The sequence below is a fragment of the Malurus melanocephalus genome, unplaced genomic scaffold (assembly GCF_030028575.1).
Source record: "Malurus melanocephalus ecotype Western Australia unplaced genomic scaffold, MMel_1.1 scaffold_9, whole genome shotgun sequence".
NCBI classification, from domain to species: Eukaryota; Metazoa; Chordata; class Aves; order Passeriformes; family Maluridae; genus Malurus; species Malurus melanocephalus.
The window spans coordinates 1457788-1475186 of NW_026623241.1; the positions used below are offsets into that span (position 1 = coordinate 1457788).

Genomic DNA, 17399 nt, shown 5'->3' on the forward strand with positions numbered 1-17399 from the left:
GTGTTTGTCATTCCATGTTGTTACTTAATCCTATCCAGAATCATGTTTGACCTCAATCTTCTCCAAATTTACTTTGCRTTAAGAGGCTCTATTTGTCTCCTGAGGCATACTCTAGCCCTACTTTCCTGGCCACTGCTGTTGCCATCATTCTCTGTTTTGTTAGCTATTAATCAGTTGCATAAAACCTTCTTAGGCTTGATATCTCATTCGAGAATGCTGAAATATTTTCTGTTATTCCTATCTTTCATTTATATACATATGAATACAGCTTCCAAGATTATTTTGGCTTTTAATATGATTTATTCTTATTTTAATAGCTTTYCCCCCCTTTTCTGTTTTTAATATGTTCACATTTTTAATTACTTTGACATTTCATGCTTGTTTGCAGTTCTATAAACTTGTTGTCTCTGCTGTTATGTTTCTTAAGGAAGCTGCCTTATAATATTTATCTATATTTCAGCTTTTTTTCCCCCGAGTTCTTCCCCTCCTGACCCACAAAACTTTGTACATAGAGTGTTGTCCCTGAGCTAATACATAGCATCAACAGATTTTCCTCCAAATTTTTCTTCTGGGATTATTTTCAGTCATTTAAAAAGCCAGGTAGGAGCTACTGGCTAAACTAGTGAGAAGACTGAAGTGCAAATTTATTGATATTTTAATTCCTGAAGATAGAGCAGAATTATTGGCAAGCTGAACATGTTAGTAGGTCCTTGACCAACATTCTCCTGTTTTGTGGGTTTTGGTCTACCCTAAATTATWAGCAAATATATATTCTTACCAACACATTCCTTTCCAATCCCAATGTGTATATAATCCCACAAAGGTGCATAGCAAGAGTTAAAATTCTAYGATTCTTTGTTTTTGGCTCAGTTCAGCACATAATAAGGCAAAACTGAACTAAAGTTGAAGAAGCTTTTCTGCAAGACTAGAAAATCAAGAAACATAATTTGAGAGAGGTGAAGGAGGACAAATGTAGATTTTTCTGGTGATAAAGTCAGGAAATTGGTTTTTTCATCTGGAAACAGTGTAAACCTCAGATAGCTGCTATTCCAAAAGCTGGCACTGATTTGGTACCTGCCTAAATGATTTTGGATCTTGATATTTTGGAGAGCAAAGAAGAGGAAAAGGAGGCCCTTTGAGCAATAGGATCATTTGCTGTGTATGTTGTGGAWAACTGGAGTTAAATCCATTGAGATTAAAGGTCAAATTAGCAGCTCTTCCACAGTTCAGATCTGTASTTCTAAGGAATAATCTTCTTAAGCATAGGCATGATGGTCAGTACTTGTAGCTGTGATAATGACTAATTAATATAATGATGCTTGTATTAACTGGAGAGTTAGTCAAAAGGTTAATGGGATAATGAGACTAYGGTGATCACAAAGATCTAATGTGAAGGTTCAATGAAAACAATGTAATTAAATTTTAAGTTCTTTCTCGGTTTCCATTCATGTACAGTTAGATATTTCTAAAAAAAAATAATTTTAGGCTAGTATGCAATTATTTTATATATATAATGTACTTCTAAGATTAAAATCTTCAGGTTTTTGGTTTTTTTTTTTTTTTTTTAGTTTTAGTTTTAAATTATCTGGCAGTGTAGTAAAGAATAATGAGCTTCCCTTGGAGTCTTGAAAATACAGTTAATGAGCACTGTAAAGGACTTGTTTTATAGTGAAAAAGTCAGGCTACTCTTATACAAATAATATGGTAACAAGAATATTGTAAGCAATACTATAAGTTGATATTTAACACTTTTTCATATAAACTACAGAAGAAAAAAACTAAATAAAAAGTTATGATGGGGAAGAAGGAGTAGCTTGTAACATAGTCTTAATTATTACTATTTACATAAGGTGTACAATTTTGGCATTATATGACTCTGAGATTATAGGACAAAATAAATTTTAGTCTGTCTGTTTGATCTTTAATTTTCTTCTAAWATATAAGTGATACTTAAATAAGGTCAGCACTTTTGGTACCTTAGGGTAAAGAAAAGAGAGCCTAGTCCCTCAACCAGATATAAATTGACAATTTATAGGGCCTGAAAAATTGTTTGCCCACTTTGTTTTTCCAAAGCATCTCAGTTTAATAGAAGAATTGTTATATACAGCAATAGGAGAGCCTAGTTCAGTGTAGATATTACCTGTTTATTTTTTAAACACATACATTCTCCCTGGATTCAAGATAGCTTGAATAGTTTATTTTCTCACTTCCTGTCCCCCATCACACCTGACTGAAATAGGATTCAAGAGGTTTTATGGCAAATGTAAGAGGTATTGAATAGCAACATAACTGCAAGATTTGGAATCAACTGTCTCACATTGCTTTTGAATTGAAAGATAAGGGATAGAGAATTCCCTCAACTATGTGTTATACCTTACTTTGCTAAACACAAACGTGCAATATCTCCCATTTTTAACCTATTATATAATGATCTTGCTTGTAAAGCAAGCTTCTTTAGSTTAAGATGTTAGAACATACCTCTTTGAAAGTCAGTGTGAACTACCATATTAATTGTATACTTAAAATTTCATTTCTGGGGTTATTTATGGTCAGTTACACACRCAAAAACCCAAACCAAAACAAACAAAACAAACCAATCAAACAGACAAACAAAAGCAAACAAACAAAACACCCCTCCCCCCCAAAACCCCAAAAGTGATTCAAATGAACCCCAGACTTTGCATTGAACTTGTCACAACAAATTAACCTTTTAGACTGAGCCCATAACTGCACTTACATTTCAATTGTCTGCATGCCTTGGTTGCAGACAATTCTTTCTTAGTGGAATATTGCAAATAGGCTTCAGGGTAATATGAAATAAAAATTATAATGCAAAACAAGGATTCAAAAATATTCCTAGGTGTATAGACACAGAGTTGCTGAGGAAAGAGGAAAATGGAAGCGATTACAGGAAAGATGGGGCAAGAAATAAACCCTACAAAGAACYTCTGTATCCAGAAAAACAGTGCTAAAGGGAGCAGGATCTACTGTATAAATAGGGGGTAGTAAAAGAAGACATATTTTCACCTGAGCTCCTCACTTTCACATCTCCTAACAGCCCTTTAATTGCTAATTTAGCAACAATAATATTTTGTCATTCAGGGTGAGATTTTATTTATTAGTTTAGGAAGTATTTAATTTCAGTTATAATATTTTCTAAAAYTTTCTTAACAATAATTTTGCCTCAAAAATACTGCCTACTTTTTGCCCAAATAAAAGCCATACATTTCTTTTTCTATTCAATGAAAATACTTTTAAATTGTAMTGTTAAAAAATTGTCTTCACATGTGCTCAGTGGAAGTCTGTCMAGGTGTGGTAGTCAAATACCCCTTAGATTTTATATGCATTGAGAAGGTTTCACTGACACAAAAAGAGACAAGAAATATCCTGGCATATGTAGTCAGTACACAATTAATTGTAGTGCTTTGCTATTGGTCCCAAAAGTTGTTTCTGTTGCTGAGATGCTTGAGAGTGTTCAMTGTTGGCAATCCTGTTTCTGAGGAACTGGTGCTCCTTGCTTTTCCAGAGACAAGATGGAAAAATTTGGCTTTGCTGCAATGGGAAATCTGCAACACAGGCGTAGGCTACCTAAGGGACCTTGTGTCAGGAAATGCTGAAGAGGCAGAGATGAAATTTGGATCTTAAGGAGTGAAGCAGAGGGACACTGGGAGCTGAGGTGCCAAAAAATGTCAAGACCACTGAATGTGCAGTCAAGTGGGGCTCAGTTGAAAGAACACAGTGGGGAAGGAGAGATCTCAGTATGGAGCACACAGATGCCATGCAAGAGGAGATAGAGCAGCGAAGAAATGGAGGGGAAATAGGAGTGGGAACATCAGGCTTGAGATCAAAAATAAAGATCCACTTCTATGAAAGCAAAGTCCTTTCCAGAAAATCAATAGAAACCTTAAATCTCTGAGTTTTATGTGCTCTTCCTCTCAGTTGGTAGTCTATGAAACAAAAAGCCATATTATCTAATGTTTAATCTTCTTCCATGTTGTTTTATYACATTTTTGCAATTTGTATGTTGGGGTTATGTTGAAAAGACCATCTTCTCTAACTGGGTTTAAAATATCCTTGGAACTTACTGATTTTTTCATCCTATCTGAGATGAAGCACATTTGTGTATTTCTTGCAACGTAGAAATCTAAGGCATTTCCATGATCTAATGGGACAGCATGCTGCGACATTTCATGTAAATAGTTGAATAGGATTTGAAAATATTTAATCTTATGCCAAAGCAGACACAGTTAATTTTTGATCTTGTTATCTTCTTTCATTATCAAATGACACTTCATCCTCTATCCAGCTGTGTTTTGTGACAACCTAAGCATTCCACATTTTTAGAGCTGCATTAAATGAAACTGTAGCAAATAGGAAGTACACTTCTTTAACATTATTATGCCTATTTTTTTTTATTGTTGGAAACAACCTCAAGCTACTTCCCTCTAGAAATAATTAAAGACAACATAAATAGTTATTCATCTAAAAAATTAGCATAGCGGGATTTTAAAATCTTGCTTAACCATTGAGTAATAGAAATATGTCCACTGTGATGTCATATGTCCTCTCTCTGCCACCACTGATGTGTGGTATGTAGGGGATTTTTCAATGGTAAGCATATACTGCAATGTGTTTTCAAACCTTGCAATGTGATGTCAACAATTATTATATTTTGTTAATAAAGAAATTCATAAGATCAGTCTTATACATAGATCCATCAGTAAGGAAGAGACCCATCAGGATTATTGAGTCCAGCACCTGGCTCTGCACAGGACATCCCAACAGTCACACCATGTGCCTGAGAGCATTGTCCAAACACTTTATGAACTCTGTCAGGCTTGTTGCTGTGACCACTTCCCTGGGAGCCTGTTCCAGTGCCCAACCACCCTCTGGATTAAGAACTTYCTCCTGATATCCAGCTTAAACCTACCCTGACACAGTGTCATGCTACTCCCTCAGGTCCTGTCAGCATAGAGAAGAGGATCAGTGCTTGCCCCTCTTTCTTCCTTCACAAGGAAGCTGCAGACTGCAATGATCTCTCCCCTCAGTCTCCTCCAGGCTGAAAAGAACAAGTGCCTTCAGCCCCTGCTCATACAGCTTCACCTCAAAACAATTCCTCATCCTTGTGGTCCTGCTTTAACAGCTCAATATTTTTTTTATACTGTGGCACCCAAAACTGCCCCCAGCACTAGAGGTGAAGCTGCCCCAGAGTAGAGCAGAGCAGAGTTTTAGGCAGGTAGAATGGATTGTTGATAGGTGTTTTGGAAAGAGGGAAAAGGTGGAGATGAAATGTTAAGGTTTGTGAAACAGGGCAGTTACAATCTCTTTACAACATATCATGACTTACTGATTGTACATTATTCATATTTTATAAAGAAATCTAAGGAAAAAGAAAAACCTGATTACTCAACCACAAACAATTAAACTCGAATAGAGGCTGTTTTCATTGATACCACAGGCAGCGAAAAGAGGTTTTTCTTACAGAATAATTTTTCTGCTTCATAAATTTTCTGAGACAGAATTCTGCATCTCACTGAATATCTGACTAATACCACATCTGTGTGCTGTTATATATAGCTGCAGGGGTTTCTTCAATTGCTTATAATTATTTTTCTTAAAATGAAGATAATGTTCTTCGCTAAATTATGATTTTTTTTCTGTGTTCAGTTCCACCAGTTATCCGAGTCTATCCAGAGAGCCAGGCAAGGGAGCCAGGTGTGACAGCCAGCCTTCGGTGCCACGCTGAAGGGATTCCCAACCCACAACTTGGCTGGCTGAAGAATGGAATTGATATCACTCCAAAGTTGTCCAAACAGCTAACTCTTCAAGGTAAAGGGGCGTATTTATTGTTTTCTGCAGATTGGTTGAAGTCTAAGCTAAAACATTTCAAAAGATGTGATGTCTTCCAGTTACACACCAAGACACAAATCTTCTCTGCTTTCTCTTCGTTAGAATAAAGACTGTTTTTACTGGCAGGATTACCAGTAGTTCTGATATGCTCTTCTCTATTTGAAAATGTGCAGTATATGAGTGGAGCAGACAGCTGAAGACCAGATCCCAGTATGAACTAAAAAGAATCTTAATGATATTTTGGGGACCTCATGAGAAAGGGCTGGAGGAGAAATACCTGAAATGGATATGCTGTTTTCTGAGGGGTATCAACAGGGGAGTGCAGACATTGCACACACAGAGAAACCCTGCCTTCTCTCCCCAGCAAACCCCAAACCACTCAAACCCTGCAAACAAAACAAAACACACAACCCTCCCAGCCAAAACTAAAGGAAAATCTTACCTTTAATCARCAGTTAATCTTCTATGAATCTTCAGGGCTCAGCAAAATCAGTGGACCTGTCCAGCATAAAATRTCCATGCTTCTTCAGTCCTTATGGTGATTTTTGAACAGCCACAGGAAAACAAAATCTCCTGCTGCTAAGTGTTCCCTTCAAAACTTTCAGTCATCAACAAACCAGGATGTGTAGTTAGAACAGCACTCAGCCTGCACTGTAAGAAGCAGTGGGACAGTCATGGCAAGTACTTCTTTGAAGAGTTACTTTCCCTGCAGGTGTCATAGTCCTCTGATCTGTCAGGGACAGCTCTCCTGGATATTTGTGAACAATTGCCTTGCAGAAACACTTTCCACAATGAGTAGAAAGTGATGAACTCCTCTTCTATAGCAGCATTCTYCTAATTTCTCCCATAGGGATTTGAGTGATTTTTTTTTTTCCTTTCTTCTCTGTTCCATATATTTATGATAAATAAAATATTAGGATTCTTCTTTAAGCAAAATACATTTAATTCAATTTTCTAGCATGTAATTATTCAAAATAAAATTTTGAAAATCCCATTACATTTTCCTGGAGATTTTTCTGAGTTAAACTATCTGTGCACTAACTTCAAGCTAGAAGGATGTTACACTACAATAGTGCTTCTTCTAATCCATAGTTTAGAATACCTACAAAGGTGGGTTTTGTATAGTTCCTACAGCCAAACAAGTATGCAAGTACTATGCTTAAAATTCAGTTAATCATTGATAACAACATTATTCGTGTCGCTATTTTAAAGACCTTTGACAGTGAAACTTGGGCTGTTAGTTGACATTCCTACACAAGCTATGACATACAATTCCTGCAGAAGTTTCCATAAGCTTCTACAGTGATGTAGGTAAAAAAAWTTCAGTGCATCTGTTTTTCTGTTGTTCCACTGCAGTAACATAAAAGCAAAGCTACGTTGGTTAGGAGCAACAAATAATTTTATTAAAATTATTTCCACTGAAAGTTTGGYCTGTTACATTATGTGGGTCATTTTGTGTAAATCAAATGAAGGTATCAAGTGACCAAGTGCAACATAATAAAAACCTAATATTACCCAATTAAAAAAAAATCATAGTCCATTTTAATATATATAAAACCTCAGACTGATATTTGGCTCTGAAGTGCAAAAGCAGCTGAGGCACTCCGGATATCTGTGAGATGAAATAGTGCATATAATTCAGTAGCCAGTTGAATGCCTTTGGACTAATTTGGCATGCCTTCAAGTTATGAACTCAGGAATGAAAATGGTTTAATTAGTATAAGCAGAGAAACCCTTCTGAATTTATAATCTGAAAGCACTAGCACCTCTGCATGTTGATTTTTTTTTCTCCTTTCAGCAAATGGCAGTGAGGTTCACATTAGCAATGTGCGCTATGAAGATACGGGAGCCTAYACTTGCATTGCAAAGAATGAAGCAGGGGTGGATGAAGATATTTCTTCTCTCTTTGTRGAAGATTCTGCTCGAAAGACTCGTAAGTATGGTGGGAAGAATAAAAATACATGTCACCCACATTTAAACATTTAATCAGTATTTAAAATATGACACATTAAATAAATTAAAATGAGTTTGTGTAAATAGTTAATTTTAAATAAATAAAAAGTTCAGTTAATGGTATCCAAGAGTCACTGAAGGCAGTGAGCAATCTGCAGTATATTTARAAATAAAATGAAATCTCTGATTCATTCTGTGAATCAGTGTATTTTTTACATTGYTGTTACATTTTTGGTAGTTTCCTCATGATAGATGTGTTGCATATGAAGGGAATGTGAAGGGAAAAAGGAACTGYATATCTATGTATGGCAGAGTATTAATGTGGGTTCCAGTGGCTGATGGGGTGTGGGAGGAAGACCTTTCCTTCCTCTATGTTCTTGAGATACACCAAGAASCAAAATTGGCCCTCATAACACAAGAGTAATCACAAGACGTCATCTCACCTGCTGAAGTGCCCACAGGTCCAGAGCAATTGCAGTTTGCCCATGCTGTCTTGTGCCTGGCTGACTGTGGTTCTTCAGAAAACAGAGCAAGAGTGAACACACTCGCTGTGTTGACAGCTGAGTGTGCCAAAGAAACCGCTACTGAAAAGTGGCTTTGTTTATCCTCAGTTAAATGGTAGTGGCATTTATAAACTTTGTTTACCTATTGTCTAACTTGGTATTTCTTTYCTCTTACCTCACTTACCTCTGCTCAGAAAAAAATCAGTCCTCAGTTTATACTTCACCCATTTTTTTGTTTGTTTTAGTTGGTTTGTTGGTTTTGTTTGTTTGTTCTTTTGGATCTGCTAYTTAATGAATGCTATATATTTATTATAAATATATGCACTAAAATGATAGTTCTCTTATTAGTGAGTGTGACTGCAGTAACTCGAAACATTCTTGTTTATTTAGAAGCTCATTCAGCAGTGCCAAGTACTGGACAGGATACCAGAGGCAGAATTAGTAGCATTACAACTCTGCCTGACAATTCCAAGGCACAGGACATTGACCCTGACAAATTCTAGCTTGTATATGTTCTGTTAAAACTTGTTTGGCCTAAACAAAAAAAAAAATATTATAGCCAACCACCCAGTTCCCAAGTGTTCTAGTTAAGTAATTTTATCTTTGGAAGACCTGATTTGCTGTAAATATGTAGGGATATCCACAACAATGCAAAACTTTTTTTTTCAGTACTTAATGTGATGTAATAATTTTCAGTCTGCTGACTTTCATAAAGTCACATGCAGGATTCATAGTCACATGCCATGCAATGAACACTGCTGGTTACAAATGCTTYAATATCTAGCAGTAAGTTGTTAGAATGACCACTGGTGTCATGAAAGATGTAAATGAAGGAAAACAGAACATAAACCAAATTATTTCTAATATAGTACATCCAAAAGATATAGTCTTCTTCCTTCCTATAAAAGTAATTTACTCTGCAAGTTTTATGTTGAAGTGAAGCATTTTACCATTATGCTCCTTGGACTCTGAATATGGTTTCCTAAAAATTCCTACATGTCTAAATTCTCATCTAACCCACAGCTGCATAATTATAACATTCAAATTTAGGTGTAGCAGATATTAACATATTAAACTCCAATTTGTTCAGAAACCTATTTTGGTACATGGAAGACTAAGGTACATATTAGTACAAAAACCAGTGACTTTCAATATCATTGCCATGGCTGCATGAACCAGTTTCCTTAACAGGTGCAAATTTTCATAGATGGAGTTTAAAAAGCTGATGTTGTTTTTGAAAAAAATTCCCTTGCAGGAAGGATTGCTAGYGTTAGAGAACTGATACTACAAATGGTGGGGCCTCATTGTTAACTCTTCTCTGCTTGTTTTTGTATTTCTCCCAAAACTCTTGTTCATTCATGAAGTTAGGGATTATTGGGGAATCAAATTATTTAGGTAAAACCACTTGGATAGGATTGTGGGCTTTTTTTTTTTTTTTTTTTTTTTTTTTTTTTTTTTTTTTTACCCCACCCACACATATTAAGCACAATGCTACAGCTACTTTAATTTTAAGCCTGCTGATTAGGTCACAAGTTGCATTCTAAAGATAGCTTCTGGTGAATATGATTCCATATGAGTTGATATAAACTATTTTTGTCATTGATGACATTTTTATAAATTATTTTCCTTTTATCCTCCTCTAAGAGAATAAAGCAGACACATTTACTTTCTAATTTTTTTTTGGTTTGTTACTAGAGAGCTCCCTTTTGGAAATGTTAGGTTAGTGTTTTGAATAATATAAGATCAAATTTTCATCAGCTTGTCAGTTTATCTGGGCTTTTCTGCTTTGTGATGTCACATAAGATAAAAATCAAACAAAAATAAAAGCGTTTCTGAACATTGATTTGCTATTGAGGGTTCAGTGAGAACTTTACAGTTGAATTCTAAAATATAAAGTACAATTGCACTGCCTTGAGCATGAAAGTAATTTCAAAAGCCACACAAGAAATACAGAATATGATTCCATTACCAGTACATGTATTTTATTTCCTAGAAATAGTCAGAGTAAATGTTCACTTTTTTACTTATCTGACCCATTGTTTGTGTGCATGCAAAAACTTTTGGGGTTTCATGTTACTTTGCCCAATAAACAAAATTTCTATTATTTTTTGGTGGAATTTTGCTTTTAATWCGTCCCAAATTTATGGAAAATTCAGTTCATGTTTTGAGAAAAAAAAAAAAAAATCTGTGGCAGACAGGGCATGGCTACTTCATTTCTCTGCAAAKGGGTAATTTAGCTCCTAAGAGAAAATATTATATTTTCTGGTACCTCTGACTAAATGAAAATTAGTGTCATTATRGATAAGTAGATTATTAAATAATAAGTAAACCTTTTCCTGACCTGCCTGTCTAAAAGTGGTATGGACTGCTCGGTTTTCAAAATTCTCAAGATTGTTACAAATGCATGCAATGCACATGTCTGTATTATAAAGAGAAAAGAAGTGAACAGCAAAGCTATACTGAATTGYGGGAAATGTGATGCTAATAGGAAAAATAAAATTACACAATATGGAGGTTGATCTGAGGGTGCTAGGGCTTTGTTTAATTTAAAGTTTCCAGTTTCAGAAATTTGAAATCTAGTTACAAAGAAAAGTCAATATACTTTGATAATGGTTCATCATCAGGATGGCAATCTAAATGTAAGTGAATGGAAAATGCTCTGAAAATGCTTTGTCATTCAGGTCTGCCCAGTAAATGCCAGCACTGAATACAGAACCTTTGTTCTGTCTCACATAGGTAAAATTTTGAATAGTGGAGGACAGTCTCAATAATAGTTTGGCCTCTTAGCACATCAGCCTTTTTCAATGTGCATTAAAAGTAAGAATTCTGAAAATATACTTTCAGTTKAACATTGTCTTGGGTGAGAGAAATTAAACTATCTTCTTTAAAATACTTTCACTTTAGCCATGCCTTTGCCAACTAACTAGTTCTGTAGCTGAAATTTTGTTTATTTATTTAACAGCTGTGTCCCAGCCCATRGATCCTTTTAGCTAGATTTGTGAAGTTATAATGGAAAGTTTTAGTTTATATTATCTATATAAATGTCTCCTACAAGTACTGGTGATAAATGTCTACTGCTCTCTATTTTCAGATCCTGTTTAATTTCTCTGATGTTGACAATAGCAGTAACATCTAAAATACTTCTGGATGTGAGAACTGTAGTGTTTTGATTCTCTGGAGACTGAAAATTCTTTTTTTTGCTGTGAATTTCATTTTCCCTCAAGCTTGCAGTTAAAGCCATTGAGAATGAGATAGCTGGACTGGGTGATAGCTGAATAACCCCTGCAGTGACTGGTAAAAACATTCTGGGGATTAATGACCTGGTCTAAATCTCATTGAAGACACAAGAGTCTCCCCTACTGTCATGATCCTCTAATAATACCTGAGAGAGCTCAGCTGTGTTGGAAGGAGTCTTTGGCGTAATCACGTTTGTAAATACAAATAGCAGTTTAAAATATGGTTTTAGTTTCAATCCAACATATTTTTATGTTTCAGAACAAGTATTGCATGCATTCATAGATTTAAGCATGATGGAACCATTTTATCTAACTCCATTCTATCTCCTACCTTTCACCAGACATTAAATTGTATTCTGTTTTGCCTGAATACAGATCTAATGCTTTGTTTGCCTSAAGTGTGTCCTTACAACGATGCATATACCTGAGTCAGACATCCAGACAGTCAAAAAATCCCTCATTTCTCTTGRTGTTTTGCTTTACTTGTTAATTTCACTAATACAGAATAACGCTTAGTTTCCATTTTAAAGTCAGTTTTTCCTTCAGYTGCCTCCTTTGTGTCTCTCTTTTCCCTCCCACCAGTAAATTGACCTCTTAAGTATTCTTGTCCTATGAATATATGAATATTGATTGCAAATTYTCGCACGATATATAGGTTTCTCATAAGACAGTTACCATAGTACTCMGTCTTTTTGTCTTGAGAATTCTAATTGGGTTTTGTACAAAGTGTTTTGGGTTTTTTTCTTTAATGGGAACTGCTCTTTGCAGAAACAAATTTATTATTAGGGGTATTTTTTAATGTTCTGGAAAGAGAAATATCAATTTGGCAATATTTTCCTCCACATCTGCTGATCCTTTGTCACTATTTTCCATTAATTCATCAGAGAAAGTTTATATGTGTATATCCTATATGCTATCAGACCTCAGTTTCCAAATCCTTTTCCTTYTCACCTGTCTCAGTTAGGTGTGGACTGTGCTTTGTTTTCCAAGTCATCTATGTTTGCATTTGGACAAGAAAATTTAATTTATTTTAGAGAGAAACTTGACAAAGTAACTCAAACAGTTTGTTTTTTTGTTTTTTTTTTAACTGTTATTTATTGTTATAGATAATTAACAGACTTCTTAGGAAATGATTTTATGTTTGTTTACAGATCACTTATGAAAGTGGTTAAGATAGGCTTCACTATCTGCTGCTCTGGACATGATCCAGAACTTCCTTCTTCACCTTTTGCTAATAATTTAACAATGAAAACTACATTTTCAGATGAATCATTTCAGCAGTTTTTAATTCAATTAGTATATACTTTACCACTATTAAATAACTCTAATATTTCATCAAAATATTCTATATTAACAAATCAGATGTTTAGCAAARTTCTGGGTTACAATTATGTGAGTTTTTACATTACCAAACTCCTATTTGCATTAAAAAAAATATAATTAGGTTTGTTTGCGAACACTTGGTCTCTCTGAGAACATATTAGCTGACTTATAATTATATTCTTGCATTTTGATTTTTTGCTGAATTTCATTCTCTGCAAGTGTTGTCTGTTCTTTTATCTGGGTCATATCCCCTGGTCTAACTAGTCTAAAACTATGTGAGTTATTAAGTTTCAGGGAGTGGGGAAACTACTGAGAGCAGATACAGTGGTACTTTATGGCAGTCTTAAAATTTATGATTTATTCTGAAATTTATTCAAAACTAATAGCACCAGACTAAAGATCTGAAACAACTTTTAGCAAGTATTTCTATGCACTGCATTTTGACTTGGATATTTTAAATATTTGTCATGACTGTACATCATTTATCCTGCTTTTTGTTCCTTAGTAAGGCAGAGGGTATTCAATCAGACTGTTTTCAATTATTATCCTGCTCCTGTACATATGCAGGACAAAAATATTTATAGTAGAATTCTGTCAACAGAACATNCCCCACAACTGGTTCATAGCAGTACAATTTAAACCTTGAATGGCTCTGATATGAAAATGCTTTTCTTCTACCTTTAGCAGCAATCTGTGATGATTTTCAGAGGTTTTGCTGCTGCAAAAACAGGAATGTCAGACTGCTGGAACTTCTGTTAGCAGAAAAATGGGATGCTCATCATAACTAAGACTGCTTCTTTTCTTAAGCRTTCCTATTTCTCTCTTTTGGTAAACTGGTTCTGTATTCTAGCACCCAGCATCCCTGCAGTGCCTGATAAAAGTTAGCTTTTCATTTTCTACCTTGCAGTATGTGCAGATACATGTTAAGGGACTCTCAAATCCTTTATTAACAGGAAGTTTTCTCCTCTGTACTACTGGATTTAGTATCATTTACAGCAGGAACACACAAATGGACAACTCCACTGTATGTTTCTGTTGATGACTACATTTGATAATCACAAACACAGATTGGATCAGCCCAACTCCTAGAAAACACAGGGCAAACCAAAATTATCAGCTTGCTCTGTTTAAAGCACTGTTTGGAAGCTGAAGAATTTAAATATAGAACAAAGRTAATTCAGCACTGTTTCTTGACAATATATTTATGAGAAAGGTGGAGTGGGCAACATGTGACTGCCTTTTTTGTAAATACACACTACAATAATAATCAAAGAGGAGAAAGAAATTAYAACTTCCATCTGTGGGATTTATTTATTTATTTATGTTCCATTGAGATAGCATTAGGACCAATGGAATTTGTCTAAATTTCAATTTTTAGTCCAAGTAATGTAATATATAGATAAACATACTRAATCAACCACTTCGTTAGCTTAGAAAAAAGATTGGAGGACTTACACTAATACTGAAATATTTAATAGAAATAATAGATCAAATAATATTTAATTTGATAAATATCAAAAATAAATAAAATAAATATCAAATAATATTTAGATAGAAATAATATAATAATATTCTACTCTATATAGAGTAGAATATATCACTATAATCTGATACTCATGGAATATCAGATTACACTGAATATAGTGTGCTTTTTTCTAAAGAAGAAAATCTGGCAGTGTAGGAAACAAGAAAATAAAAATATTTATCATCAAAGACAAGTACATGTTTTCAGGGACAATTCTCAAATACTTTAAATTCTTTTCTTAGCTACTAGTAAAATATTTTGATGTAAAGTAACTTTAAAAATCCATATTTTTTTGGTTTATTTCTTGATAACTTTCACAGATATGTCTGTTGTGCTTTAGTTTCTTTTCTGTTTCAATTTAAATTAATTCCACCATACTAGAGCCATAGATCATAAAAACTCGTGCTGTTCCCTTTAATGTGAAATAGTTCTGTGAGTTTTTTGGGTTTTTTAATATTTTAATATCTCTAAATTCTTTCCAAAAATTTGTTTTATGAAGTACATTTCCATTTGCCATTGATTAATATGCCTTCTTAGATGTTTCTCTAAATTTTATTGAGCCGTGTATGCCCTTTGGGGGGGTAAGCTGTCGTGATAGAGAATCATCAAATAAATCTATTARGATATTTTCAAGGCAAATTTGACAGTATTTGATGATATTTTAATATTGATTAGCTTTTACTTTGGTTATCAACCATTCYTGTGTTACTGAATTCACCCACTATGACATCATCATGTACAGCAAGGCAACTTATCCTACAGATTCTTGCACGTAGTCACAAAAATCAGGACAACGGTTCTCTGCCTTATGCACTGTATCTTGGGACTAAATTCAAAATAAAACCAAACAACTGTTCCATGCCATTAAGTAGCTCTATCTTTAACTGTGCCTTTTTTGCATAATGTCATAGTCCTATCACCTAACGAGATTATGTGATCTGAATGTTACTGACTTGACAGGTTTATGGCCATCATAAGCAACAAGGCATCTCCACTGGCTAGAAGTGGGAATGAGACTAAAAGCCTTTTGACTGTGATTTATGGCCTAAATTCTCTCTGAAAGGCTTTATGCAATTTTAATAGAATCTTCCTGTCACATCTGATACTGAATGGTACCTATTTGCCTAATTTCCTCAGAGATAATTTATGCTGGCATTTTATTTTATGGCAGAGCTAAACAAGTTTATACTTGTTGACAGCATTGTAGGCAAAGGCTTTATTGCAAACTTCCAAATAATTCAGCTCATGAACCATTTTTTTTTTTTTGCTGCTAGTGTAGGCTGGATTGAGTTAATGTGCTATGGGAAAGGACTTATGCATGATTCATTATAAAGAGTTTTACAAAACATAGAAAARTAAACTAACATGTACATATTTGAACAAAATTAAAGTGTCAAATGTTGACTTTCAACTGATAAATAATAGTTTAATATACATAAATCAGATCTTTGGTTATTGTATTAGCCAACCTGAAATGCAATTAAAGTGCATCTCATTTAAGARCAGAATGGAATTTTGATAGAATTTGTAATGACATAATTATTTTTAAAATACTAGAATCAAGCCATAGATAATTTTWAAAAATAGTGTTGGCTTCACAAATAAATTAGTTTTTACATATTTGCATTTGTATTTAAATCAAAAAAAATAGAAAGAGAATAAAATTAAAGGCAGGTATGTGCCTAATTTTCTTCATTCTGCTTGATTGAGGAAACTGAGCAAAATTCCTGTTAACTTTGCTTTTAACACAATTATTTTTAATATACAGATAATAAGTAAAAACATAYGTGGTTCAGCAAAAAGATAGTACTTATGGTATAGATTTACCCTGTAACATAAGGGCAAGTGTTTATACMTTATAGATGTGAAAAGAGTAAGTAAAAGATCCACTGTCTTTATCATGKGTGTAGGATTAATCAGAATAGTTGGCATTGGTGGTGGCTATGAGTAAAGTAAGCAGACAGCATCCCTTTAAACATCTTGAAATTACTTTTTTATGCAATTTAAAGTACAGCATATTACGATAGGAGAACTCTGAAAAATAATATTTAACGACACATTTTTTTCATATGACTTTATTGCATTTTCCTCATTTTCTTATTTTCCATTGCATCTACTTGTGACCTCTTGCCATCATGGAATTGAAGACGCTGAAAGGGACAGTGGTCTTCTATCTGAAAGTGCAAAGCTTAGAACAATCAGCTGATATGAAACTGTTTCTTTTTTTGTCAGCTTTATGTTCTGATAGAAATTCAGATAAAATCTTTCTAGAATACTGAATACAAAGCTTGTAATTTGATGATATGAAATTTGGAATTAACAACAATGGTTCTATATTTATAAACAATTCTCATCTTCCCTTGCATTTTTTAATTTGGAATATTATATAATGCATAAAAGTGTCTTTTTTGCTGGTTTCTCCTGTTTTTAAAGCCATGTTAAAGCCATTGTTCTCTTAATGCAGCAATGAAAATTTTCATTTATTAAGGCTTTGATTGATATCCATTTTTTTGAGTATGTCTGGATATATAGTATTGCATACTGATTACTGAAAATTAGAATAGGTGATTATAATGCCGAAAGGAAGCAGACGAGCTACGTTTACACTTTCAACTCACTCAATGTCAATTTTTCATACACGCACACACACTTGATTTCCAAAATGCATTGAATGTTTTAAGAAAAGAAAAGTAGGGAGGAAGAATACTACTTGACATAGTTGAAATCTTTGAAATTGTCTTTTGAGACAGAAACAGTGAATGTAATGACATTTATTACCAATGYGATAGGAAAGAGAAGGATACAGAATTTATCTGGAAAGTGATATTGTAGTACCCTCATTCATTTAGTACTTGAAATACCATGGATTTTTGCAGTTGTTGTTTCCATCCAAAGTGGATAAGAATTTACACTGCTATTAGTCTGTGGCAGAATTTCATGAATTACTAAGGACAGAGTTTAGTGAAAAATGTGCAACCTATTACCATTCAGCCAACACAGACAATGTAT

The 17399-nt window shown here is 34.1% G+C and overlaps 1 protein-coding gene across 2 annotated transcripts in view; it reads left to right on the forward strand.

The window, feature by feature from the left end:
• FSTL5 (follistatin like 5) overlaps positions 1 to 17399 on the forward strand; it is a 266833-nt gene that overhangs the window by 202242 nt on the left and 47192 nt on the right. For both annotated transcript variants that reach the window (XM_057375528.1, XM_057375537.1), the window contains exons 9-10: positions 5668 to 5829; positions 7649 to 7783. In XM_057375528.1, coding sequence (XP_057231511.1) covers positions 5668 to 5829; positions 7649 to 7783 — 297 coding nt within the window. The remainder of the gene's footprint in view (positions 1 to 5667; positions 5830 to 7648; positions 7784 to 17399) is intronic.